This window comes from Pelophylax lessonae (assembly GCF_965119305.1).
Source record: "Pelophylax lessonae genome assembly, chromosome: 6".
Taxonomy (NCBI): Eukaryota; Metazoa; Chordata; class Amphibia; order Anura; family Ranidae; genus Pelophylax; species Pelophylax lessonae.
This window is the reverse complement of record NC_138773.1, coordinates 113,395,391-113,421,169: the sequence shown is the minus strand read 5'-3', so window position 1 is coordinate 113,421,169 and position 25,779 is coordinate 113,395,391. Positions and strand designations below refer to the sequence as shown.

The 25,779-nt window shown below is 44.3% G+C and overlaps 1 protein-coding gene across 1 annotated transcript in view; it reads right to left on the bottom strand.

Moving 5' to 3' along the window:
- PARN (poly(A)-specific ribonuclease) overlaps window positions 1–25,779 on the bottom strand; it is a 327,504-nt gene that overhangs the window by 254,948 nt on the left and 46,777 nt on the right. The window contains exons 12-14 of the mRNA XM_082262315.1: window positions 19,545–19,601; window positions 10,637–10,714; window positions 9,884–9,927 (exon numbers count right to left, since the gene is read on the bottom strand). Coding sequence (XP_082118441.1) covers window positions 9,884–9,927; window positions 10,637–10,714; window positions 19,545–19,601 — 179 coding nt within the window. The remainder of the gene's footprint in view (window positions 1–9,883; window positions 9,928–10,636; window positions 10,715–19,544; window positions 19,602–25,779) is intronic.

The following is a 25,779-nucleotide window of genomic DNA, read 5'->3' as shown; positions in this document are numbered from 1 at the left end:
GCAGATGCACTGCATTAGCTTGAACAGGAATTTAGGAGCTCACTGGATTTCTGTAAGGTTCAACAAATGGTGTTCTGTACTTCTATATAAAAAATAGGAGTAAAAAGCACCAACAGCCGCAGCTATTAAAACCTCACTCACTGCTGTAGTGCTGGTTGCGTTGCAACAAACTAAAATTATTAAATTTTAAAAAAATAATTTTATAACTTTTATAAAGTTATAAAAATAATGCAAAAAAGGTGTGTGTATAATATCCTGTTAGCAAAAACCCAACCGCAGAAATACTTGCAAACATTAACAGCGCTAATGGAAAAACTCTGAGTAAAGTCCCAGTGCAAAAGCTCATAAACCAAAGATGCTACAAAGTGTCAAACACATACACAGAGTGAGACAGTCCAGATAAATTATCCATTTGAAGCAATCTTGTATGTTTGATATGTAGACACTTGCATATGCATGCACCATCACCTCACCGCTGTGGCGCCCTCGGTATTGCCCACGTACCTATAGGAGATCAACCATGTGCCAGATGGGAGATATCTGCTGATCTTCTACCCCAAGTTCTTGTCCCCTTGACTGATGGTCAAGGGGACAAGAAGCTTCTAAAGGATCCTTTACTAAAACATAAAAACTCAATACTTTGGGATAGACCATATGACCCCAGAGAAGTTGATCTAAGAAATCCTTCTGCGAAGCTCAGGTATCTGTGGACAGAGATCTCAGAAGGATCCATTTGGAGCAAAAGTGATCCGTCGCTGCTGGAGCTAGTTGAATTATATATTTGGCACATGGTTGTCTCCTATAGGTACGTGGGCAATACCGAGGGGGCCACAGAGGTGAGGCGATGGTGCATGCATATGCAAGTGTCTACATATCAAACATACAAGATTGATTCAACCGGATCATTTATCTTGACTGTCTCACCCTGTATATGTGTTTGACACTTTGGAGCCTCTTTGGTTTATGAACTTTTGCACTGGGACTGTTATTAACGCGGTTAGTGTTTGCAAGAATTTCTGCAGTTGGGTTTTCCTAACAGGATATAATACACATTTTTTTTTTGCAGTGTTCTGTACTTACAGCGCTTTAACCCTTTTGCGGTAATGGGCAGAAGGCTTACATCAGAGCAGAGCTGCAGCTGACCAGGTCAATAAAGTATAAGTAGAGCAAACACACACACGGTAGATAATTAAAATTACAAGCCGACAGCCACAAAGGCTGTCAGGGATTTGTAGCTTCCTATTAAAGAGGAGTGCAAATAAATTAATTAAATACCACATAAACCTAATTAAAGGCTCAGTTTACACTGGGGCAACTTGTCAGGTGACAAAGTGAAATATCCTCAGTAGGTGTCATTAGTCTAAGCGCTTCCTTTCCCTTTTTTTGAATCTGTGCAGCCCAGTACCCACTGGTATATTACACTGCCCCTCCTTCTCCATGTCCTCAGTTTATGCAGGTGGGCTAAGATTGGGGTGTGTATGTGCTGGGACCAACAGGGAGGTGAAGCCTCCAATAATCAGACACAGGTTGCAAGATCGTGTCACAGCCTGTGATTGACAGAACCTCCAAATCTCTTTAGTGTGACTAAAATGAAAAAAAACTATCACGCAACTTAAATTCCACATCAATGAAAAAAAAACACACACACCATTTGCTTTGAAAAATGGATTTTTGTAAGAACTTACCGTAAAATCCTTTTCTCTTAAGCTCATTGACAGACGTAGTCTTCTTGATTCTCAAGAGCTGGGTTATGTTGTCTCCGCAGGAGTAGGACTAGGCAGAATGACAAAACGTTCTGGCTCCACCCTAGGGGGCAGTCCCTGAGGGTATATCCTCCCTCTCTCTGCTACAGGGAATCAGTTCTGTTTAAAGCAGTACAGAGAATTTAACCCAACCCAACTCAATGATAGAGGGGCGGGTACTACGTCTGTCAATGAGCTTAAGAGAAAAGGATTTTACGGTAAGTTCTTACAAAAATCCATTTTTCTCTATCGCTCATTGACAGACGTAGTCTTCTTGATTCTCAAGAGCTGGGACATCCAGAAGCAGTGCCACAAATGAGGGGTGGGATTGACAAAATCAAATCCAATCTAGTAGGCCCAACCGGTGCCAAACTAGAAGTTTTAAAGGCTCATTATAAACAAAGAATGAGACTAAAAGAAAAAATTTTCCAACGGAAAAAAACCCTCGAGGTAGACCACTGGTCTCCTCAAATTGCGGCCTGCAAAACCTTGCGGCCAAATGAGGCATCAGACGATGCCATTACATCAATTTTATAATGTTTAGAGAAGGTATGCACCGACGACCAGGTAGCCGCCTTGCACACCTGGACCACTGACGCCAGATGGCGAAAGGCCCATGACGCACTAAATGCCCGAGTGGAGTGCGCCTTAACAGGGAACGGGGGCTCCCGACCCTTAATAGAATAAGCCTGTACTACCGTCTGTCTGATCCATCTGGAAATGGTCGCGGCAGATGCAGGCAACCCCTTTTTGGGTCCATCTGGGATCACAAAAAGTGAATCCGTCTTGCGAAACGAGTCTGTCGTTTTCAAGTATACCCTGATCGCCCGGACCACATCCAAGGAGTGTAACGCAAACTCCCGAGGATGACTGGGCTTAGGACACAGGGAAGGTAATACAATCTCTTCATTCAGATGAAATTCTGAAACCACTTTTGGTAGGAAGGATGGATTCGGACGAAGAACCACCTTATCTCTATGAACCACCAGATATGGTGAACGACAAGATAATGCGGCCAGTTCTGACACCCTGCGTGCAGAAGTAATAGCCACCAAGAAGGCCACCTTCTGGGACAACGTGGGTAGAGGAATCTCCCTAATATCTTCAAAGGGAGGTTTCTGAAGAACCAACACTAAATTAAGATCCCAGGGGGGTAACGGCGCGTGCACTGGCGGAGCCAGATGTCGCACCCCCTGGATGAAGTTCCGCACCAAGGAATGAGTAGCCAAAGGCTTCTGAAAGAAGATGGCTAATGCTGAGACCTGACCCTTGATAGTACTCAAGGCCAGTTTCTGCTCAACCCCTTGTTGCAGAAAAGCCAATACTCGACTAATCGAATAAGACCGAGGACGGAACCCCAAAGGTTCACACCATGCAATGTAGGACTTCCATGTGCGATGATAAATCTTTCTGGAAGTCGCTTTCCTTGCTTCAACTAGAGTAGGAATAACTGAAGCTGACAAACCTTTGTCCTTCAGCACCTGGGTCTCAATAGCCAGGCCGTTAAAGCCAGCGATCGTAAAGCAGGATGGAAGATCGGTCCCTGAGACAGTAGATCCTCCCTGAGAGGAAGTCTCCATGGGACGTCCGCCACCAGTCTGACCATGTCGGCGTACCAAGCTCGACGAGGCCAGTCCGGAGCTACCAGGATTACTGGGATTCCTTCCTCCTCTACCCTGCGAAGAAGTCTTGGCAGTAACGCGAGAGGAGGGAAGGCATATATTAGCTGGTATTGCCCCCACGGGGCGATCAGTGCGTCTGCGGTTTCTGCTAGAGGATCGCGGGAGCGAGCCACGAATCTCTGAACTTTCCTGTTGAATCGTGATGCCAACAGATCCACATCCGGGGTGCCCCACCGTAGGCACAACTGGTGGAAAACGTCTGGATGGAGGGACCATTCCCCCTGATCCAGGGTCTGACGGCTGAGATAATCTGCCTGCCAATTCTCCACCCCCGGAATGAACACCGCAGAGATTGCTGGAACAAATCGTTCCGCCCAGCGAAGAATGCAAGCCACTTCTTTGGCCGCTCGGACACTCTTGGTGCCCCCCTGATGATTGACATAAGCCACGGCCGTGGCATTGTCCGACTGGATCCGAACCGGGCTGCCCTGGAGCTGCTCGGTCCAGTGAATCAGACAAAATCTGATCGCTCTCAGTTCCAATACATTTATCGGTAATCTGGATTCTTCCGGGGACCAAAGTCCCTGGACAGATAATTGACCGAGAATTCCTCCCCATCCGGATAGACTGGCATCCGTGGTCACTATCGTCCAATATATTGGCAGAAATGACTTTCCCTGGCTGAGCATTGGAGACCGAAGCCAAACCAGAGACTCTCTGGTCTGTTTGCTCCATCGGATCTGATTGTCCAGGGATTCCGGATTCCGATTCCATCTGAGGAGAATCTCTTGCTGAAGAATTCGGGTATGGGACTGGGCAAATGGGACTGCTTCGAATGAAGCCACCATCAACCCCAGAACCCTCATGCAAGTCCGAAGGGAAGACCAGCTGTTGGACAGTAACAACTGGACTGCTGATTGAATCTTTCGGAGTTTCCCTACCGGAAGGAACACTCTTGTCCTGACTGTGTCTAGAATTAGACCCAGATATTCGAGCCTCTGGGTGGGAACCAGAAAAGACTTTTGCTGGTTCACCAGCCACCCGAATTCCTGTAAAGAAATCATAGTAATTTCTATGTTTTGTAGCAAGGTCTGAGGAGACTCTGCATGAAGCAGAAGATCGTCTAGGTAACCTAGAATCGATATACCTCTTTGGCGCAGAAGTGCCAACATTGGGGCCAACACCTTTGTGAAGACCCGCGGAGCCGTGGCGAGACCGAAAGGGAACGCCACAAACTGATAGTGGTTCTCCTCTACGGAAAAGCGTAGAAAACGCTGATGTCCTGCGAAAATGGGAATGTGAAGATAGGCGTCCTTGATGTCTATGGACGCTAGGACATCCCCTGGATGCAGGAAGGCTGCTACCGTGCGAATGGACTCCATTCTGAATCTTCTTATGTTGACGAAAGAATTGAGTGCTCTTAAGTCCAGAATTGGACGCACTTTGCCCTCTTTCCTGGGTATTGTAAACAGGTTTGAATAAAACCCTTGAAACCGTTCTGTCCCAGGAACGTGGACTACCACTCCTTGTTGTAGTAGATCTGTGACTGCTCTCTGCAGATCTTCTAGACGATCCGGAGATAGTCGGATATTGGAAGGGAAGAATCGCGCCGGTGGGAGAGATCGAAACTCGATCTTGTACCCTGACTTTATGACTTCGCAAACTCATTTGTCCGGGATTCTGGAAAGCCATGGATCCGGGAACCGGCGAAGACGTCCCCCCACCCCAGTTATGGGTGGGGGCGCACCTTCAGGCTTTGGATGGTTTATCTTCAGGTCTGGAGGGGGCAAGCTTTTGCTTGCCCGACCAACGACCCCTGACGCCTCCTGCAGGAGCTTTGGAGGACTTAGTTTTTTCACCCGCTGGACGAAAAAACCTCTTGTGAGCAGAAAAAGAAGGCCCTCGTCTTTGACGAGTTCCTCTACCTTTAAAATTTTGCGGTAAAAAGGTGCTTTTTCCACCGGTGAGATCCTTAATGATCTCATCTAAGTTGGCTCCAAATAGACGCTCTCCTGAAAAGGGGATATTAGCCAATGCTTTTTTGGAACCTTGGTCGGCTATCCAACCTTTTAGCCACAGTGTACGCCTGAGAACCACTGCTGAGACTGATGCTCGCGCCATTAATGGAGTGGCGTCTTAACGCCGCATCACATACAAACTGTAACCCCTGTATCATTTGTTCCAACAAATCTGATACCGCCTGAGGGACTTCTTCTAAGTCCCGGCGTAACCACTTGGTCCATTCAGTTACAGCCTGCGAAACCAGACCAATAGCAATTATTGGCCTGAAAGCTAATCCAATCAAGGAAAACATGGTGCGAGACATAGCTTCTATCTTGCGATCCACTGGATCTTTAAAAGACGGAGCGTCTTCTAAAGGAATAACCGTGGCTTTATTCAATCTAGCAATTGGTGAATCCACCACAGGTGGTTCTGTCCATTTCTTAATAAGGGTTTCCTCAAACGGATAACGCCTGTCAATGCGTTTAGAAATATTAAAAGTGCGTTTTGGCAGACGCCATTCTTCATCGATTGGATTGCCAAAACATTTGGGCAATGGAAAAACCTTTGCTACTTTGATGCGCTTTTTAGTCCCAAAGGGGATCTCAGTTTCAGCTATTTCTGATGGAATACCCTGTAACCTTAAAGTCTCTTGAACAGATACAATGAGTGCGTTTACCAACGCTTCCTCTCGGGCTATGGCTGATGCCGAAACATCCTCCTCACTGTCTGAAGAGACAGGACCCGAGACACCAATACCAGATGAAGTACCTGCAACTGCAGAAATAGGCTCAGAGTCTGAATCCGAGGTTTCAGATAATAAGGGGTTAGGCGGGGGTCGCTTTCTTGCGCCCTGTCCCTGACAAGCCACTTCCACCCGGGACACAAAAGTTTCCATAATAGCTGACAAAGATTCAATTGTCAATGGGGTGCTGGAGGATCCCGCAGACCCCTCGAGGGGATCCGGAGGAGATACATGAGTGGCAGGGTCCATGTTAATACAGGACACTTTTGCCAGCAAAAACAAAAAAACTTTTTCTTTTTTTTTTTTTGTGTGTCTCCCCCTAGCGCAATAGCGCCCCTCAGAGTACCTGCTTCTCGATCCCAGAGAGAGAGAGAGGGACCCCCAAGGCTCACCAACCGATGCAGTGCAGTTTCCAACCAACTGCAGTCAGCGTCTGTCTTACACAGACTGGAAGGAGCTGTTTGCTTTTTCCCGGGCAGAAGGCGTGGCTCCGCCCCCTGTGTACGCCTTCCGGCGTTCCCAGCCCTCCACGAGGAAGCTGGGCTCACAAAACATGGCCGCCCCCATAGAAGAGACATAAGACTCCAAAAACATGGCGGCCGGCGTGACCTGAGGACATATATGCATTCGGTCTACGGCAAAATGGCGGCGGACCGCCGATATAGTCTTCCCAGCACATCCACCTGCACTCTGCTGAGAGGTGACATATGGATCTACAGAGATACACTGCACATAAGGTAGGATTATACCTCCTATGTCTACTGTAATGTTACAGTCTGCTGGGTAGAGTGTTAGCTCTTGAACCAAGTCCACTTCCCACAAACATGCTGTATTACAAGGGGGACTTGTAAGTATCAGATATATACTGACCATGTATGGAGGGGCCCATAATATATACTGCCTCATAAATGAGGAAAAAAGGGAACGTTTACTCACCATACCGAACCGACAGGCACCCTCTCTTCACAATACCCTCTCCACCGGGGTGGGGGTTTGTGGACGCCTCGACTCTTCTGGTACCTGGCGTCCAAGCGAGCTTTTAACTCGCAAAGTCAGTCCCTTTACTGGGACTCCGTTGCGGCCGACTCAGCGCACTGGTCTGCACGCGCTTTTAGGCAGAAACCGGGGTGACCACTGGATCTCAACATCCAGCCCGTCGCCCGGCCCCGCATACTTACTTGAATATGTCGCGGCCGACCAAGCGCAATGCCATGGTCTGCACGCGCTCGTAGGCCGGCTGGGGTGACCACAAGTGTCGCCCAGTCCGGCATTTTTACTTGAAGATCTCACAGGAAAAAAACACTGGAGAAAACTACCTAAAAAATGTCTTTTTCTTAAAGAAAAAAAGTCTTGCCAGGACCAAAAGATCCCAGCAAGGAACTTAGGTCCTTACTCCTGACTAGACAGAAAAAAACTGATTCCCTGTAGCAGAGAGAGGGAGGATATACCCTCAGGGACTGCCCCCTAGGGTGGAGCCAGAACGTTTTGTCATTCTGCCTAGTCCTAGTCCTACTCCTGCGGAGACAACATAACCCAGCTCTTGAGAATCAAGAAGACTACGTCTGTCAATGAGCGATAGAGAAATATAGATTTGTATGAAGGTATAAAACCCTTTGCCATTTTACCTCTCTATTCTGAAAGATGTAATGTGATGGGCTCAGCACCAATTAGGGCAGTACAGACACCGAATACTACATATTTACTAGGAACTCCTTGCTGAGACCAGGAAAGACCTGGGAAATGTCATGTGAGCTCTGAACCACAATGAGTTTTTATTTTAGATTTATTTTTTTTAAATAGTGGCATGAATGTTGTACATAAATAGAAGGGATATTGGCAATTAAGCATTATAGGTTTAGTATCACTTTAAATGTACATAATTGTTGTACAATAGACACATGTGCTCACCTTCTAGAAATGAATTTTAAACAATACAAAATACCATGCAGCTTGCAAAGAATATATTGCTTGTCACAATCCCACCACCAGTGACCACAAATATGGCTGTTTATATTGTGAGCGAAGCGAACCTTTTACTTACAGGTCCATCTTTAAAAATAAGATCAAAAGTAAATTTTAGTAATTCATTTAAAAAAAGTGTGTGAAACATCTATATACAATAGAAGTTTCAGAGTGATCTTTTTCAAGCATTTGTCTTTTAATGATTATGGCTTACAGCTAGTGAAAACCCAAAATTCAGTATCTCAGAAAAATTAGATTACATAAGACCAATAAAATATAAAAAAAAAAAAAAAAAAAAGATTTTTAATACAGAAATTTTGGCTTACTGAAAAGTATGTCCACGTACAATATAGTATGCACTCAGTACTTGGTTGGGGCACCTTTTGCATGAATTACTGCAACAATGCGGCATGGCATCGGACGACAGACAGCTGTCAGCGGACATCTCCGCTGACAGCCTCTCCATTGAAAATGGGTGGCCTGATCAGGTCCGTCTGAAAAATGGACAGACTGACCTGATTGGTCCAATCGTGTGAAAGGGGCCTTACTCTTGACAACACCCTACAAATGCTTTATGGGGTTTAGGTCAGGCGAGTTCGCTGGCCAATCAAGCAGTGATACCATGATCAGTAAAACCAGATATTGGTACTTTTGGCAGTGTGGGCAGGTGCCAAGTCCTGTGTGAAAAAAAATAAAATCAGCATTTACATAAAGTTGGTCAGCAGAGGGAAGCATGAAGTGCTCTAGAATTCCCTGGTAGGGGGCTGCGCTGACTTGATAACAGTGGACCAAAACCAGCAGATCAGACTGTGGAAAAATGTTCCCTTTCATTTGGAAATCAAGGTCCCAGAGTCTGGAAGAAGAGTGGAGTGACACAGAACCCATGTTGCCCAAAAAAGTATTTCTCCTGGACTCAAACGGAATGCGGGAAGGTAAGTGGTCTAGGTAATCCTTAAAATCACAACCTAAGGTCTTGCTGCCACCCTCAGGACCATGGGTATCCAAATATACTGAAAAATGGCTCTGAGAAAGAGGGTTCTACCTCAAAAAGAATCAGCCAGGCCTACACGGACACCACCAGGTATCCTTGCATCATTAGTGCATTCCAGCAGTCTTGGAGGAGATTGGTTCCAAATCATGTGTTTGAGTATAATGTATGCGGTTTTTAATTATAATAAAATGTTAGTGGTAATGCACTAGGTCGGTGCACCCTTCTCGTTTTACAGACTCCAAGTTGCATGATGTCCAGTGTGAAGTTTTCACACTGAGTCAGTGATGATTTGAGGAGCCATGTCATCTGCTCGTGTTAGTCCACAGTGTTTTATCAAGTCCAAAGTCAGCGGCGCAGCCCTCTACCAGGAAATTCTAGAGCACTTCCCTCTGACCAGCTTTACGGTGATTCAGATTTCATTTTCTAGCAGAACCTGGCAACTGCCCACACTGCCAACATTTCTGTATTAAAAATCTTAATTGGTCTAATGTAATATTCAAATTCTGAGATACTAAATTTTAGGTTTTCACTAGCTGTAAGCCATAATCACCAAAATTTTAAGAAAGAAAGGCTTGAAATATATCACTGTGTGCAACGCATCTATATAAAATATAGGAGTTATATTTTAATTGAATTACTAAAATAAATTTACTTTTTCATGATTTTGTATTTTTATAAGATGCACCTGTATAAAGCTGAACACTTAATTGAGTGAAAGGGGCAAACCAAAAAACTATAAAGTTTAAGAATTGATGTTTTTATGACAAGTATATGGTTAAGGACTACACTATTACTGGAAAAATATATTTAAAATGCTCACCTTGGAAATACAGAGGATGTGACTTCTTTAAATTCATTTAATTCCTACAAAAAAACAAAAAAACACCACATTATTAATCTCAAAAATGCTCTCAAAAAGAGTAGGAAAGGGATTTCCACATATGAATCAAAGTGCATCTAAAAGTACATTTTTTTTAAGGGTTTCTGGCTAGTATGATAGTGTTAGGCTGCCTATACAGTATTCATTTCTTCGCTCAACCAACGGGTTGAATGAAAATTATTCAATTCCCACAACCACGCATTCGATGCAGATGGGGAATCACTCCTACTGTGCTATTCTATTCTGACTGCAGGGAGACTTCCCAGCTATCAGAATACACTAATCAGGTCTGGCGGCACTAAGGGGAAAAAAAAAAAAAAGTCTGGTTTGTGCAAAAGTCAATAGACAAATTGATCTGTGTACAATTAGTCTACCCATACATGGATCACAATTTGGCTGGTTCCTGCTGCAACCCTTTAATAAGGTTTTTGTACTCACTAGGGAAATTAAATGGTTACCAGGAAAAAAAGTGACGGGAAATCTATCTGGGGCTTCAAAATTTCAACAGCAGCATGGGCAGAAAGTCTCTAATGGAGACAATGGCAGCAGTATAAGTATAAGTATAGCATGAGTTCCAAACCTGCCCCCATTGTATGCAACATTTAGCTGGACCTGCAGTTTGATTTATATTAAAACGCAAAAAAAAAAAAAAGGAAGGAAGGATTGAGGTCCAGAGGTAGAGTACCTACTTACATCAGGTAACTGACAAAAGAACTGGTGTATTGTGTGCATAACATCCAGCAGCATATTGTGTCCAACCACAAGCTTACCCTGCAAAGAGAACAAAAACAATGAGTTCTATTAAAGCGGTTGTAAACCTAAAAAAAAAAAAAAAAAACCCTGCTACTGTTTAATGCATGATCAATACCTGGTTGATCCTTCCTGTTCCGGGGTCCCCCTATGTTAAAGTATGATAATTATGGCTGCCGATTCATAATACCCTGTTCAGTTTACGTGCCTCTGTCAATCTCCCCCTCCTTCCCATTTCAAGTCTGTAGTAAGCTCTCCTATCCAGCACGTTGTGAGTGTTTAAAAAAATTATAATCCTAAATATACGCTCCTTCACAGTGCAGCTCTGCGGTCACATGACCCCCCCCCCCCCCCCCACACACACACACACACACACACACACACACTCCTCGGCTGGCTGGCGTCAGAGGGAAATCTCAGCCCCTACCACTGCTCTCCTTAGAAAGGAGAAGTTAAGTGGTGGAAGGTCACGACCATAGAGCAGCGCTGTATAGGATATTTAAAAAAAAAATAGAAATAAAAGTGCTTTAGACCTAGCTAAAACAGAATACAAGTTAGTGTTGAGACTTCACCACCAATTTAAAGGTTTATGCCAGTTTGCCCTGAAAATTCTACATTTGAACAAATATACAAGCCACTGTACGACACTTCTTCACTCCATTGACGTGTCACGCAAAATCCCTATAGTTGCCTGTATACACAATGTTAAGCAGGTTATATACATAAACTAGAGCAAGCTCATAAATAGGCAGAAAAAGAAAAAAAAAAAAAAAAAAACCAACACACATTTTCTCCTACCTCTCTGAAATAGCATTATTTATCACCAAACGTTTACAATATTTTGAAACATGCTTTTTAATTTTCTTAACAGGAAAGCAAGGGAGGTTTTGAACAAATCATTTAGATAAAAATCAAACATGTCTCCTTTCATATCTGTTCAAACCAATGACAGCAGTACTCAATCCAGGATATACTTCCCTCCCTAACATATGTCAGATGTCGGATATCTTTGGTATAAAGCACGAGGAATAAAGCTGCCACACCTAAAAAAGCTTAGTTAACATAACTTTATGTGCAGCATGTGCTTTACTCATCTTAAAGTGGATTTTTCCCCACTAACAAACTTATTTAGCAAGAAACACCCTCCACATTTATACTACCAAAATGAGTGGGTGCTGTAAATTTCTTGAAGCATGTTTCTGTTTGCTGGAGGCTGCCATTTTGCTGAAGCCCAGAATCCCTGAACAGCAGCAAATCTTTAGGCTGTCAGCAGAGATCAGGTTCTACAAGTTTGGCCCAGTGTAGGGCTGAAACAACTAATCAAATAAATCGATAATAATCGATAATGACAATCGTTGTCAACGATTGTCATTATAGATTAGTTGCTCCGTCGATTAGTTGTGCTGCTTTGTGAAGTTTCCCCACCTGTCGGCGAGCTGTCTGCTCTGTGAAGCCGACGGCTGCATTCACTGTCTCTCTCTCCCTCTCTCACAGCTCTGCACTTCCGTGACTGCCCCCCTCCTCCCCCCTCCTTTCCTCTCTGTCTTTCCTCTCCGCCCTCTTGCTGATGTCCGTGAGGGAGTGAGTCAGATCGAGGGGAGGCAGAAAAGAGGACAGAAGCAGCAGAAGTTAATGTGAGTGCCGAGATTAGAGCTACAGTGTCCTGTCCATGCAATGCAGCCTGCAAAAAATATAATAAAAGCTTCTCCAGATAAAAGTTAATATTCCTTATAAAGTGCAATATTCTAATAGAAAAATATGTGATTTAAAATGTCCATATAGCACATATAGGGGGTCTTTCTATGCTCCCTATTTCATATCTATGGCTGACAGGGATGTTTTTATTCACTTATTTTTCTATTATAATATTGCACCTTATAAGGAATATTAACTCTTATCTGGATAAGCATTTATTATATTATTTACAGTATATAGGTGCTTAGAAAAAAAAAAAAAGTTTTGGTATAAGGCTCAGTTCACATTTGTGCGATGCGGGAAGGCTGCGAATATGCAGCGTGTTCCCACATCGCATCCGCACAAGAGGCAGTTCCCACTGCCATATGCGATACGCAGGGGGTGTCAATTAAATGTTAACGACACCCCCAGTTTGATCGCATATCGCAGTGCGATCTGACAGTTCGCACAGGATCGGATCGCACAAGTGTGAACCACTGTGCGATCCGATCCTGAGGCGGCTCAAAAAATGCCTCATGTGCGAGTTTGCTGCGGATGCGCTGCAAATTCAGCCATACAAAGTGTACGGCTGAACTCGCATCCGCACAGGAGATCGCATGTAATTTAGGAGCAGTGCACTCCGAATTACATGCGATCTCGCAAACCGCACAAGTGTGAACCGGCACTAAGTGCTGGTTCACACTACTACGGGTGCGCTGATTCGCACTGCACCCGCACAAAAGTCGCACATGACCCTTTTTTTCAGCCGCATCAGGATCGGATCGCGCAGTGGTTCACACTTGTGCGATCCGATCCTGTGCGAACTGTCAGATCGCACTGCAATATGCGATCAAACTGGGGGTGTCGTTAACATTTAATTGACACCCCTGCGTATCGCATATGGCAGTGTGAACTGCCTCTTGTGCGGATGCGATGTGGGAACAGGCTGCGAATACGCAGCCTTCCAGCATCGCACAAGTGTGAACCGGCACTAACACTCTGTTTGCTCATTATTTTAAATAAATGAAAAAAAAAAAAAGGCATATTGAGTTTTTTTATTATTTTATCCGATTAATCGAAAAAATAATCGGCAACTAATCGATTATTAAAATAATCGTTAGTTGCAGCCCTAGCCCAGTGACTAAAAAATATAGAGATCAACTGAATATGTGCAGAGCAGGGCGAGACCGTGCATTATCGAATTTTAAAAAGTATAGGCACTTTTTTTTATACTTTAACATACTTGCAAAAAGGGGCCAGCCTGACATGATCTAGCAGGACTTCATTTTCTGACAACAGTTCTATTTTAGGTTTCCAGCCCCTTTTCATTTAAAGCCAGGGTTCAACCTTCTGACTTTCCTGGGCCACATTGGGAGGGGATGAATGGTCTTGCGCCACATATAAAATACACTAACAATAAGGCCTCATGCACAATGAAAGTTTATTACAGCTGATCCTAGGGGCGTCGCACCTCTCCATGTTATTCTGTGTGTCCATGCGCACATAGGCTTTTAGGAGCTGTAAGTGGCATAGGTTTTTTTTTTTTTTTGCAGTTTTAATACAACAGGGCCAGTGCGCTCTGGAGCAGCAGCGTTACAGCTGTAAAAATGCCCAATGGCTACAGCACGTCAATGCTGTATACAGTAAACCTGGGTCAGACGTTTTTAAGCTGTAGCAATTCGTTTTGGGAGGGGAAAAAAAATAAAAAAAACAGAAAAATACTGCCCAACACAGCTAAACCTGCATTAACACCAATGCAAAACGCTTCTAAAAACATTTTTATACCCGCTTTTTCCTGGTGTCAAAACTGGCTTTGCAGTTTTTTTTTTCAATGACCTGTGTGCATGGGGCCTTAGGATAGCCGACGAGCAGAAAAAGTCAGGCAGATCACAGGTTAACAAGTGATCAAAACTTTTTGGTAATATTTTTTAATTTTAAAAAGTAAAAAAAAAAGAGCGCAATTAAGTTACTGCTCTTTTATAAAACCAACGCATCAATCCATGGTTCGATGGGTGTAGTAGCAATTCTTAATGAATCCTCAAGGTGCTCAGATATTTTGGTTAAAATTTTTCACTTTGTGTGCTTTATTCTTAAAAACAGTTGCTCACAAATATAGGTGCTGTCGAAAACTTATAAAATGAATAAGGCGTTATTGTGAAGAGTAGAATATCACGTGTGGCCAGTAGGTGGCAGGTTGGACACCCCTGATTAAAAAAGGTAAATCATGGAGTTGGTTCACTTTTTAGGTTTATAAAATGTAGGATATTTTTTTTTTAGTTTTTTTTATTTTTTTTAAAAAATTCACAACATGAAGAATACAGGGTGCATGTTGCCAAATACCTGGAAGAAAATAAAAATTTAAAAAAAGCCCTAACGACAAATGCATACATGTTTAGTCACAGCCTTCAAATAGTCCTGGCTAGGAATTCATGCCCCTCCTGCAACTCACTACAGTTTAAAGCCAGCTAGTCATTTCTAATTTATCACACAGCTGTTGTGTGACCTTCCAGACAGTGCAGCGCTTCCTCCAAGTCATGTATTTAATCATATGCAATATTTTTTTATTAATAAAAACACACTTTATACATTAGAAACGACCACATCAAAAACCGTTTATTCTCTTCAAAATTCCTTCATAGCTGTTCCCCAAAATGCAAAACAGGTGCGCCCTTTTGGCAGTATGGGAAGTATTCTCTTATGAAGGCTACTAAACGCTGAACCGTATGAACTAGAGACTGAACCTTCACTAGGGTAAGGGAAAGACCCTTTGTTTACCTTCTTAGGCTGTGCTTCCACTTTTTTGGGCCTTGTAATTAACAAATGGATCCCCCCCCCCAACTGACAATCTGATCCTTAGTTAAATCCACATAAAAAAAAAAAAAAAAAGGTAGTCAAACTTCCCCATTTTCAATTATTTAGAGTAATTTAATGCATGCCTGAAAAATAAATGACAAGTATTTGCCCAGGCTCGCATTAGGCTTAAGATACAGCAGGGGTTGCCATTTTTGTTTTTACCAGCTAAACTGTAGCACTTCAGACCAATAGGGGGTTCTTGCGTTTCTCCAAAATTTCCAGCTCTAGTGGTCCCCACTACAGGAAAAGCTTAGTTAAGGCCCTCAACGTCTCAGCAACTCTAGCCCTCAGAGCCTTGGCTAAAACCAGAATCTCCAACCCTATCTAGATGAATGCATTTTAAAAGTCAAGAACATAAGGCCTAAAAAAAAAAAAAAAAGTGCCACAAGAATCCAGATATTTGTCAGAGCTTGCCCAAGCCAAATGAAGCCCCCCTCAGGGATTGGTCAGCTGGCAAACATGTATGGTTAACCTTCTGTACATCTGACACAGGCTAACAGTGAGATACTACAACATGGAAAATCATAAGGACTTGAAAGCCGTTTTATTTAATAATGTAAAACTAGTTTAATGAAAAATTAGAGACTTCTAGGGAACACATCCATACACAGTATTTCAGCATATTCTGCTAGAGCCAGAAAGACTAGTGAATTAAAAGCAGTAGCATACATCTAGGCTATGCTCATCAGGACTGTCTTAATCCTGACCTGCATGGAAAGGAGCTACAGAGCCTCCATCACTGAATGTTTTTAGGGATCTTTCAACCGATAGCAGCACTCCAGCACTATATTACCAAGACAGAGAAAATAGTTTAATAATTAGGAGCAAGTCTGTTTTTGATTCTTTCCATTGTCTAAGGTTTAATAAACCCTAAAAGCAGAGAAATTGTTTGCCTCCTGTTTGGAGCTTTGAGGAACACAGAGGCAAGCGAAGCTCAGCTGGTTCTCAGAAGCCCACGTACACCGATCCGAAAAGAGGGCGGCTTTATATGCTTAACAGATCTTATAATTGGAAAGATAGTCTTTTCCAATCCAAGTAACTATGATGCATGAAATTTGGGTAAAATGGAGTAGAACTTTGCTTTAAACCTAAACGTAATTTCTTATACCTCCACTAGAGTTCACCGACTTCAAGTGAACAACAAGCCAAGGAAGAGGGACACCATAAAACACACAATACCTAGCAAAGTGGACATGCACAAAACTATACTTCGCACACTAGACAGCAGAACACATCTAACACTGTACGCACATGCCATGTTTATAGTCCGCACAATTGACACAAACCTGCACTAAACTCAGCAAAAAAAAAAAAAAAAAGCAATTTTGACTTACCTGTAAACTACTTCTTTCAGTGCAAGACAGGACTAGTATTCATAGACCATATATGCTGCAACCATTAGGTGATTGGGCACTAGCAAAACCGTATGCTTCAAGAGTGTACTCATAACCCCTCCTACTCTAAGGCACCAATTTAACAAAAGATAAGTGAAAAAGAGAGCCTGTGTCCAGTACTCCAGATTAGAATTTGCAGTAAGTCACAAAATACCATCATCTTAACTGTACATCACAGGACTGGTATTCATACCCTGAAACAAAACTCAAATAAAACTCGGTTGACTACAGCAACTTGGAACTGCCAATAGGCCCACAGGAAACAAATGTTTAGGGAACCCAAACAAAATATATTGATAGCAGCTTGAAATGCATTGGACCTGAAGTTTTCATAAGCCGAGGCCTGAACATCAACCTGACAAATTTGAAAATGTAAACAGAAGACCAAGTGGCAGCCTTGCTAATCAGGGATACAGCCCTGGTGGAATGGGCTCTAGTGGGAAGGGCAGGAATCTTACTGAAGGGCAGGGGCTCTGGAGACTTTGTCCACTACACCTGGCAATCTTAGTGAGAAACAGGAAGGCCTTCACAAAAAGATCCACAGGAAGAACTCCACCCTTCTTACCACAGTGACACTTCTAGTTCCTTCCTGATTGTTTACACCACTGCTATGGTGTTGCCCTTAATGGTTCTCCAAGTGAAGGGACAGCCAAACTGCCCGAAGTAGCAAGAGCTTTATGAGACAATATTTCTCTAAAGCCCTTGTCCCCTGCTCAAACAGATTGCCCAGGATTCCCTTTCAGCCCTGCAGGCTGGAATCGATCATGAGAATCTAAAAGATACTCCAGAGCCAGATTCATTAGCCACCAAGCCAAGGATAGTCTGGAGTTTGGATCAACCTGTTTAAAAATGGGTCCAATTAGTTCCATATGACAGGCCATTGCATTGCAGGCCTGGCTGGAGTGAATTTGACCAAATGAACTGCTTCAAAAAAAAAAAAAAAATTAAAAAAAAGGCTAGTAGAAGCCCCAGGTCTCTCAAAGATAGAGTTGGACGGCTTCCAGACCAAAATCTACATGCTAGGCTAGAAACAATTTTCCATAAGAAAAAAAAAAAAAAAAAAAAAGAAAGAAGAAGAAAAACCTCTGGCCTACGAGGTATTCATGACCTGACCCAGATGCTTAAAAATTATAGGCATTTCCCAGCTATGATTTCTGAAGGTTCAGGAAGCACAAAAGCAGCTGTAACTCCTGAACAGTATGCTATGTTTTTGAATTTGCTAACTTTCTCCCAACTGGAGGTCATCTCAAATATCCAACAAATGGGATGCCTTGAGAACACAAACAGGACCAAAACCAAAAGTTAGATGAGGTGCTGACCCAAGAACAAAAAGCAGGGTCACAACCTACAGTGCTCCTACAGCAAACCTGAAAAAGTAATCGTGTGTTGGAAAGATGTGATCATCAAGTAAGCATTTTTAGGTCAACAGAATCCCCTTATTAAGGGATAACATAAGTGAGCTGGTGGATTCCATCCAAAATTTATGGATTCAAATGTAAAAATTCAGCACTGGAGGTCCAAGGTGTCTCCTTTGGGTTTTGGGACAGTGAACAAGATAAGTAAATTCTCCAGAATCTTTCTGAAAGAGGAACCGATGCATTTACATCTTGTTCCAGAAGGCTCATCTTCGTATAGCAGATAGGAACCCTTTATTACCCGGCTGGAAACTGCACTGATACAAGCAACAGGCTGATCTAACTTGCACACTGCATCAATAAGAGCCGAAAACAATCCTTTTAAACTTTGTACTAATAGCAGTAGACAGACCCCTCAGGGGTAAACTCATCTGGCAAGAATTCAAGCAACTCAGAACCAGCACCTCTGCAGTTGGTGGCTCCGAAGCTGCTAAGGCCACAGGTAAATCCGATTCAGAATCTATGCAACAGGCTGCAGTAGCATGTTTATAACCCTTTGCCATCACTAAGCAAATGGGCAATTTGGGTCAAAGTCTTACATGACCATAGAAAAAATCTCAGCCAAGAGGACAGAGGACTCAGCTACACCAGTGGAGCTAAAGAGGATGCCGAAGGCAAGAGCGACCCCAACAGCAGAGGACAACATTTTAGGATGCAAATATCAGACCGATCAGAGGGCTCTGACCCATTTAGCAGAAAGGGAGTTTTGGGCACTCCTCCACACTACTAGTCCCCCATGCCTAGAATTAGAAATATTGTAACCACAAAGTGATTAGGCAAGTGACAGACTTAGGATGAAATGCAAGGCTCTAGGTACTCCCGAAAACTGGAAGCTTGTTTGGGTGGGCAAAGGCAACCAAAGCCACCATAGGTAAACAGCAGAAATGCATAGAAGTTATGTTTTTTTTGCAAAAGCAGGGAGATGTGTCAATAGTTTATGGCAGGAAAGAATGCATAGCACACACTGGACATTCCGGCCAGTGATGACATCCACAATCAGTTCTATAAGTGTTAAGCCATTCCACTGCAGAGCAGGCAGAAAGTGAGTAATAAGGGAGCAAAGTAACATGCAAATTGGGGAGCACTTCTGGTGCCGAGTCCAACCAGCCTTTCACGAAGTAGGTCTTCAGAAACAGGTCAAGCGCTGAAGCATTGCCTGCAGCTCCTGACCTGGAAAGCACTGAATATGGAACCCAAAGTCCAAACATGACTTCCAGGATAGCCCTGCAACATCCAGTGCTATGGGGTGTAGATGCAAAAGTCAGGCTGAGTAAAACCATGCCAGACAGACAACTATTGAATGTAAATTTCCAGCAGCACGTGCACAAGCGTCCTAAATTGTGGTTGGGGGGGGGACAAAAAAAGAAAAAAAACACACACAGGTTGGCAGTAGTACAACCCAAAATGTTTTAGGACATTCCATTTGTCCCTAATGGCTGAAGATTAAGAGTAGGGAAATGCATTAAGACGAACACATTTCGGCAAATTGATGCATTTAATTAATTAATTACTTACAGAGGTTGAAATTGCATGAATAATTCTTGAAAACCCTACAGCATCATTAAGCTCTTCCTGCAACAGAAAAACAAATCAAGAACATTAGGTTAAAAGAAAGGACCAAGTTGTGCTGTGAATATCAAAGATCTCCGCTGGAACACATTACCAGACACATTTGCACCTCATGCACACTGGACATCATTAAAACCCAAGTAGAAAGCTGTAGCTGTAGAAGGCTTTTTAGCAGTAGCATTTCAGGTTTTTTTTTTTTTTTTTTTTTTTTTTTTTTAGCAAAAACAATCCCACAAAAGCTTATGGCTCAAAAACGTTGATAAACCCAGAATAGCCAAATTTTTCAGCATTATCAGAGTTAGGGCTCTTTCACACGGTCCGCCTCCGTAGGTGGATCCGTGTTGCTCAGCGGGGATCGATCCGCGATCCCCGCTGAGCCGGGCGGATGACAGCTCCGTTCTCCGCTCGCCTCTATGGGGGATCGGATGAGAGCGGACCACTTGTCCGCTCTCATCAGATCCGCTCCGATTACTGAACGGATGGAAAAATTCAAGTTAGACTTACCGGTAACTTGTTTTCCAATAGTCTTTCAGGACAGCACCTTAGAGAGATGGCTCCTCCCTCTCCTCATCAGGAAACACCCCATCCACCAGATTTTAAAAGGAGGCTTCTCCCACCATTCATCAGTTTGTAGAAGAGTACCTCCGGCCCATGCTGGAACACATAAACAGATATGGTTAATCACAGCAATACATTTTATACAATAGGGCGGGATCCTCCTGCTGTCCTGAAAGACTATTGGAAAACAAGTTACCGGTAAGTCTAACTTGAATTTTCCCTAAAACGTCTTTCAGGACAGCACCTTAGAGAGGATTATCGAGACTTACTCAATTTAGGGAGGGACCACAGCTTGCAGGACCTTTCTGCCAAAAGCCTGATCTTCAGCTGCCAAAAGGTCCAACCTATAGTGTCTTGCAAATGTAAAGTAGCTTGACCACGTAGCCGCTTTGCAGATCTGATCTGGAGTGGCACCAGCTTTCTCTGCCCATGTAGTGGCTAACGCTCTAGTAGAGTGAGCTCTGATCCCCTGTGGGGGAGACAATTTCATTTGGGAGTAAGCCTCTGAAATAGCGGATCTGAGCCATCTGGCTATTGATCCTTTTGATGCCTGGCGACCTTTTTTGTTGCCAGAGAAAAGAACAAAAAGAGAGTTTGATGATCTAAACTCTTTAGTAACCTCCAAGTAGTGTATAAGAACCCTTCTTACATCTAGGTAGTGAAAGCTTTCTTCCTTATCTCCTGATGGATTAGGGCAGAAGGTAGGTAACAATTTCTTGTGAGCGCTTTCTCGTTGAAGCTACTTTTGGGAGAAACCCTGGATCCGTCTTGAGAATTATCCTGTCTGGATATATGGACAAGAAAGGTTCGATAGCTGATAAAGCATGTAATTCACTGATTCTTCTTGCTGATGTTATTGCCACCAAGAAGACCGTCTTGAGGGTAAGGTTTTTTAGTGTAACCGTTTCTAGTGGTTCAAAAGGTTCCTTTGTGAAGGCCTGAAGGACCACCGACAAGTCCCATTTGGGGAAGCTTCTGACAGGCACTGGTCTGGAGCGGGTAAGGGCCCTGAAGAATCTGATGATTAAAGATTCTGAAGAAATGGGCCTTTCCAAGAATACCCCCAGGGCTGTAACTTGTACCTTGAGGGTACTTACTGCCAAACCTTTTCCTGCGCCCTCCTGTAGGAACTCCAAAATTGAAGTAATACTGTTCAATTTTTGATCTTTCGATTCACACCAGGTATTATATGTCTTCCAAACTTTTGCATATATATTCCTTGTGACTTTTTTCCTACTGGAAAGTAGAGTAGCAATTAATGCGTCTGAAAATCCTTTCCTTTTCAGCAGTTGCTCCTCAGATACCAGGCGGTGAGCTTTAGCTTTTCCACTTCTGGATGATAGACTGGACCTTGAAGCAGGTGGTCTTGACTAAGAGGGAGCTGAAAAGCAGGTTTGACTGATAGTTGAAGGACAGTCGAAAACCAAACCCTTTTGGGCCAATAAGGTGTGATCAGGATCACTGAGGCTCTTTCCATTTGGATTTTTCTCAATACCAACGAAATGAGCTGGAAGGGGGGGAAGGCATACCCCAACCTGAACCTCCAGGGATGTGCCAGGGAATCTACTCCCAGAGAGTTGTCGTTTCTGTGGAGTGAGAAGAAAAGTGGAAGTTTTGCGTTTTCTTTCGTTGCAAACAGATCCACCTCTGGCTTTCCCCAAGTCTTGGTTATCAACATGAAGACTTCTGGGTTCAAGCTCCATTCTGCTTCTCGGATCTTCTGCCTGCTTAAATAATCCGCCACACTGTTTAGTGTACCTTTTAGGTGGATTGCTGACAAGGAAAGTAACTGCCTTTCCGCCCATTGCAGAATTTCCGTTGCCAAAAGCTGAAGGGTTTTGCTTCTTGTGCCCCCTTGCTTGTTTAGATATGCCACTGTAGTGGCGTTGTCTGAAAGGACTTGAACATGAGTCCCCTGAAGATTTTGAGAGAAGGCAGTTAGGGCTAGGCCGACTGCCTTTAATTCCTTCCAATTTGAGGATTTTCTTGTCTCGGTCTGAGACCAAACCCCCTGTGCCAGGTTTTGGTTCCAGTGGGCTCCCCACCCCCACCTGCTGGCATCCGTTGTTAACCTCTGGTCTGCCGGGAAGGACCAGGCCAAACCCTGAGACAAGGTTATCCGATTTCTCCACCACCAAAGGGACCTCTTGACCTTGGTGGGGATTTTTACCTTTAAGTCCAAAGTCTCTGGATTGTGATCCCAGATTCTGAGGAGGAAATATTGGAGTGGTCGAAAATGCAGCCTTGCCCATTGGACAGCTGGAATTGATGCAGTCAGGTTTCCAAGGACTGACATGATCTCTCTGATCGACCACCACTGATTTGTTTGTAGCCTTGCTACTAAATTCTGTATTTTGACCTGTTTGTCTTCTGGTAGGAAGATTCTTTGTTCCACAGAGCATAACTGAAACCCTAGGAACTGAACCCGCTGAGCCGGTGTGAGATTCGATTTCTTGATGTTCACTATCCATCCCAGAGCTTCTAGATGACCTCTTGCCTTGTGCAGGTCCTCTTGAAGTTTTTCCTTTGACGGGGCAAAGAAAAGCAGGTCGTCCAGGTAAGGCACCACAGAGATTCCCTGAAGGCGGAGGGGAGCTAGACACTCTGCCATTACCTTCGTAAAAATACGAGGGGAGGATGATAGCCCGAAAGGGAGTGCTTTGAATTGGATATGGAGCATTTCCTTTCCCAGATTTACTGCCAACCTTAGGAATCTGTGAGTGAGGGGCAATAGGGATATGTAGGTAAGCATCCCTTAAGTCGATTGATGCCATGAAGCATCCTTTTGTTAACAGGGTTCTGACTGTAAGAATTGAGTCCATTCGAAACTTTTTTGTACAGAACTGACCTGTTTAATGGTTTCAGATTCAGTATAAGACGAAAATCCCCCGATGGTTTCTTTATCAAAAATATGTGGGAATAAAATCCCTGATGTTGTTCCTCCACTGGAACTGGACAGACAACTCCCTGTCGCCTCAGGTCCTTTAACAGGTCCATCATAGCCAGGGCTTTTTCTGCATCTCTTGGGAGGTTTGTGACAAAGAACCTTTCGGGTGGCGTCTCTGAAAACTCTATGTTGTAGCCTTGGGACAGCATATCCAGAATGTATTGATTTTCTGTTATGGCTGCCCAATAGGGGAGGAATTCCCTCAATCTTCCTCCCACCGGCAATGTCTTGTCATTGTGTTTTGTTGGTTGACACAGGAGGATGGAAGAGAACACCTCCTTTCCCTTTGGGTTTTTGTGTCGACCAGTTTCTTCTCTTCTCCTGGGGTCTGCTATTTTGCTGAGCTTTTTGAGGTCGAAAAAGCTTCTTTGCTGCCTGTTTCTTCTTCACAGGAAAAGACTTCTTTTTGTCTGCTGTTCTATCTAGAACAGAGTCTAGCCCAGGCCCGAATAGTAGATCCCCTTGAAAAGGAAGTCCACACAGCTTATTTTTAGAAGCTGTATCTCCAGGCCATGTCTTTAACCAAAGAGCCCTTCTGGCTGAGTTGGATAAAGCTGCAGATCTTGCTGTCATCTTCACTGACTCTGCTGAAGCGTCAGCAATGAAGGCTATGGCCGTGGAGAGCGTGGAAAAGGAATCCAAAATTTCCTGTTTAGGTGAGTCTGCTGTGATGTGTGCTTTTAGCTGGCTAAGCCAGTATTCCAGATTCCTGGACACACAGGTTACTGCCATGGCAGGTTTCAGACTCCCCATGATGGATTGCCAGGATCTCTTAAGTTGCTGGTCCATCTTCTTATCCATGGGATCCCTCAGTATTCCCATGTCTTCAAATGCTAGGTCTGTTGACCTAGAAACCTGGGAGAAGGCTGCATCAATCTTTGGCATCTTATTCCAGGGAGCTCCTGGGTCCTCATCAAAAGGAAATCGCCTTTTAAAGGCTTTAGGGAAGAAGGTTTTCTTTTCCGGATCAGTCTACTCATGTTTTATTGCATCTGAGATGGTCTGATGCACTGGGAAGATACGGCCCTTAGGCTCTTCCAAGCCTGCATACATTTTGTCATGTAGGGACAGTTCCTTCTTTTCCTCCTCTAGACCCAGGGTGATGTAAACTGCCCTCAGGAGACCATCCACTTGCTCTAAGGATAGTTTGTATTTAGTGGGCCTGCTTTGTGCCCCTCCCTCCTCTTCTTCCTCTGAATCCTCCTTGGAATGTGAGGGGGAATTATCTCCTTGGGTGGAAGGAACCCCTTCTGTCCCCACCGAAGGAAGCAATTGTGAACCCTGAGAGGACAGTGAGGCTGATGGCTGACTCAGGGCAGGGTCCTGTAGGGATGACCGAAAAGATTGGATGGTAGCATCCAATTCCTTCCTCACAGATGCGACTAAATCGCCACAAACTGCAGATGCTTCTTCCTTTACTAGTGCATCAATACATCCCTGGCAAAGTGTCTTTTTCCAACTTTCCGACAACTTTGCTTTGCATGAAGGACACTTTCTCTTGAAAACAGTTTCAGAGCTTTTAGCCTGGAAGACATGAATGGGAAAACATACACATGCTTCTTAAAAGTCAGCCTGATTCTCAGGGCCACCAAAGGTGCACAGAAAGACATTTAAAGGGAAGTCCCATGTGCCCTGACAGGCCCCCAGCCACCGGGGGGATAGTAAAAGGGATGGAGAGAGACCCCACAGTAAGATAGGCCATATAAAGATACCCCTTACCTGGGCCTTACTGGTGCCTGTCCCACTCGCTGAAGAAGCTTCCATCGCTTGGCAGCGGTATCACCCGTGGCTTCGGTACCGGTTCCGGAGACCAAAGCGCACCTGCACTGGACCGGATCCGGAATAAGGCACCAGCTTGCTCCTCCCTTCTTCCTCTGCGTCCGGCGGAAATGACGCCATACGCCCCCTGCAGAACGCTGCCCTTTCCGGAACCTCACTTCCGGTCCGGACGAGCGTCACTCGATCCGGAGAAATGGCGGCAAATTTGAAAAAAAAGGCGGCGGAAACCTAAGAAAAATCGTTCCGCTCCTCCAAGGTGCCTTCCCAGGGCTGTGCTCTGCGGGGTCTTGACTCAGCCTAGAGCACTGAAGAGGAAGAAGGAGCCCATGCACTGCAGTCGGTCGCGTGAATGGGAGAAGCAATCGTCTCCAAAAAAGGGTAGGTGGACGTAGGAAGCCCGGTCTCTCAGGATAGCACCTTAAGAGCCCAGCTCCCCACAGAGGTGTTCCTCGGCCGGAGGAAACAAAAACTGATGAATGGTGGGAGAAGCCTCCTTTTAAAATCTGGTGGATGGGGTGTTTCCTGATGAGGAGAGGGAGGAGCCATCTCTCTAAGGTGCTGTCCTGAAAGACGTTTTAGGGAAAATAGGGTTTCCATCCGTCCATATTTCAGCACAGGATCGGATGCGGATGGCAGCGGGTGTCACCGCTGGCACCCGCTGCCCCATAGAGCTGCATGGAGGATCCGATCAGATCCGCCTAAAAAACTGACAGGCGGATCTGATCGGACCGCCCGTGTGAAAGAGCCCTTAGAGCATTTTTACAGCGGAAACCGCCTCTTAAAACCCACTTGTTTTGGGGGGGGGGGGGGGGGGGGTTTTCCAGCAAGAAAACCCCTCTGCCAAAAACTGCTGATAACAGCCTCTGTGTGCATGGACACAGAAAAACATACTGGGGA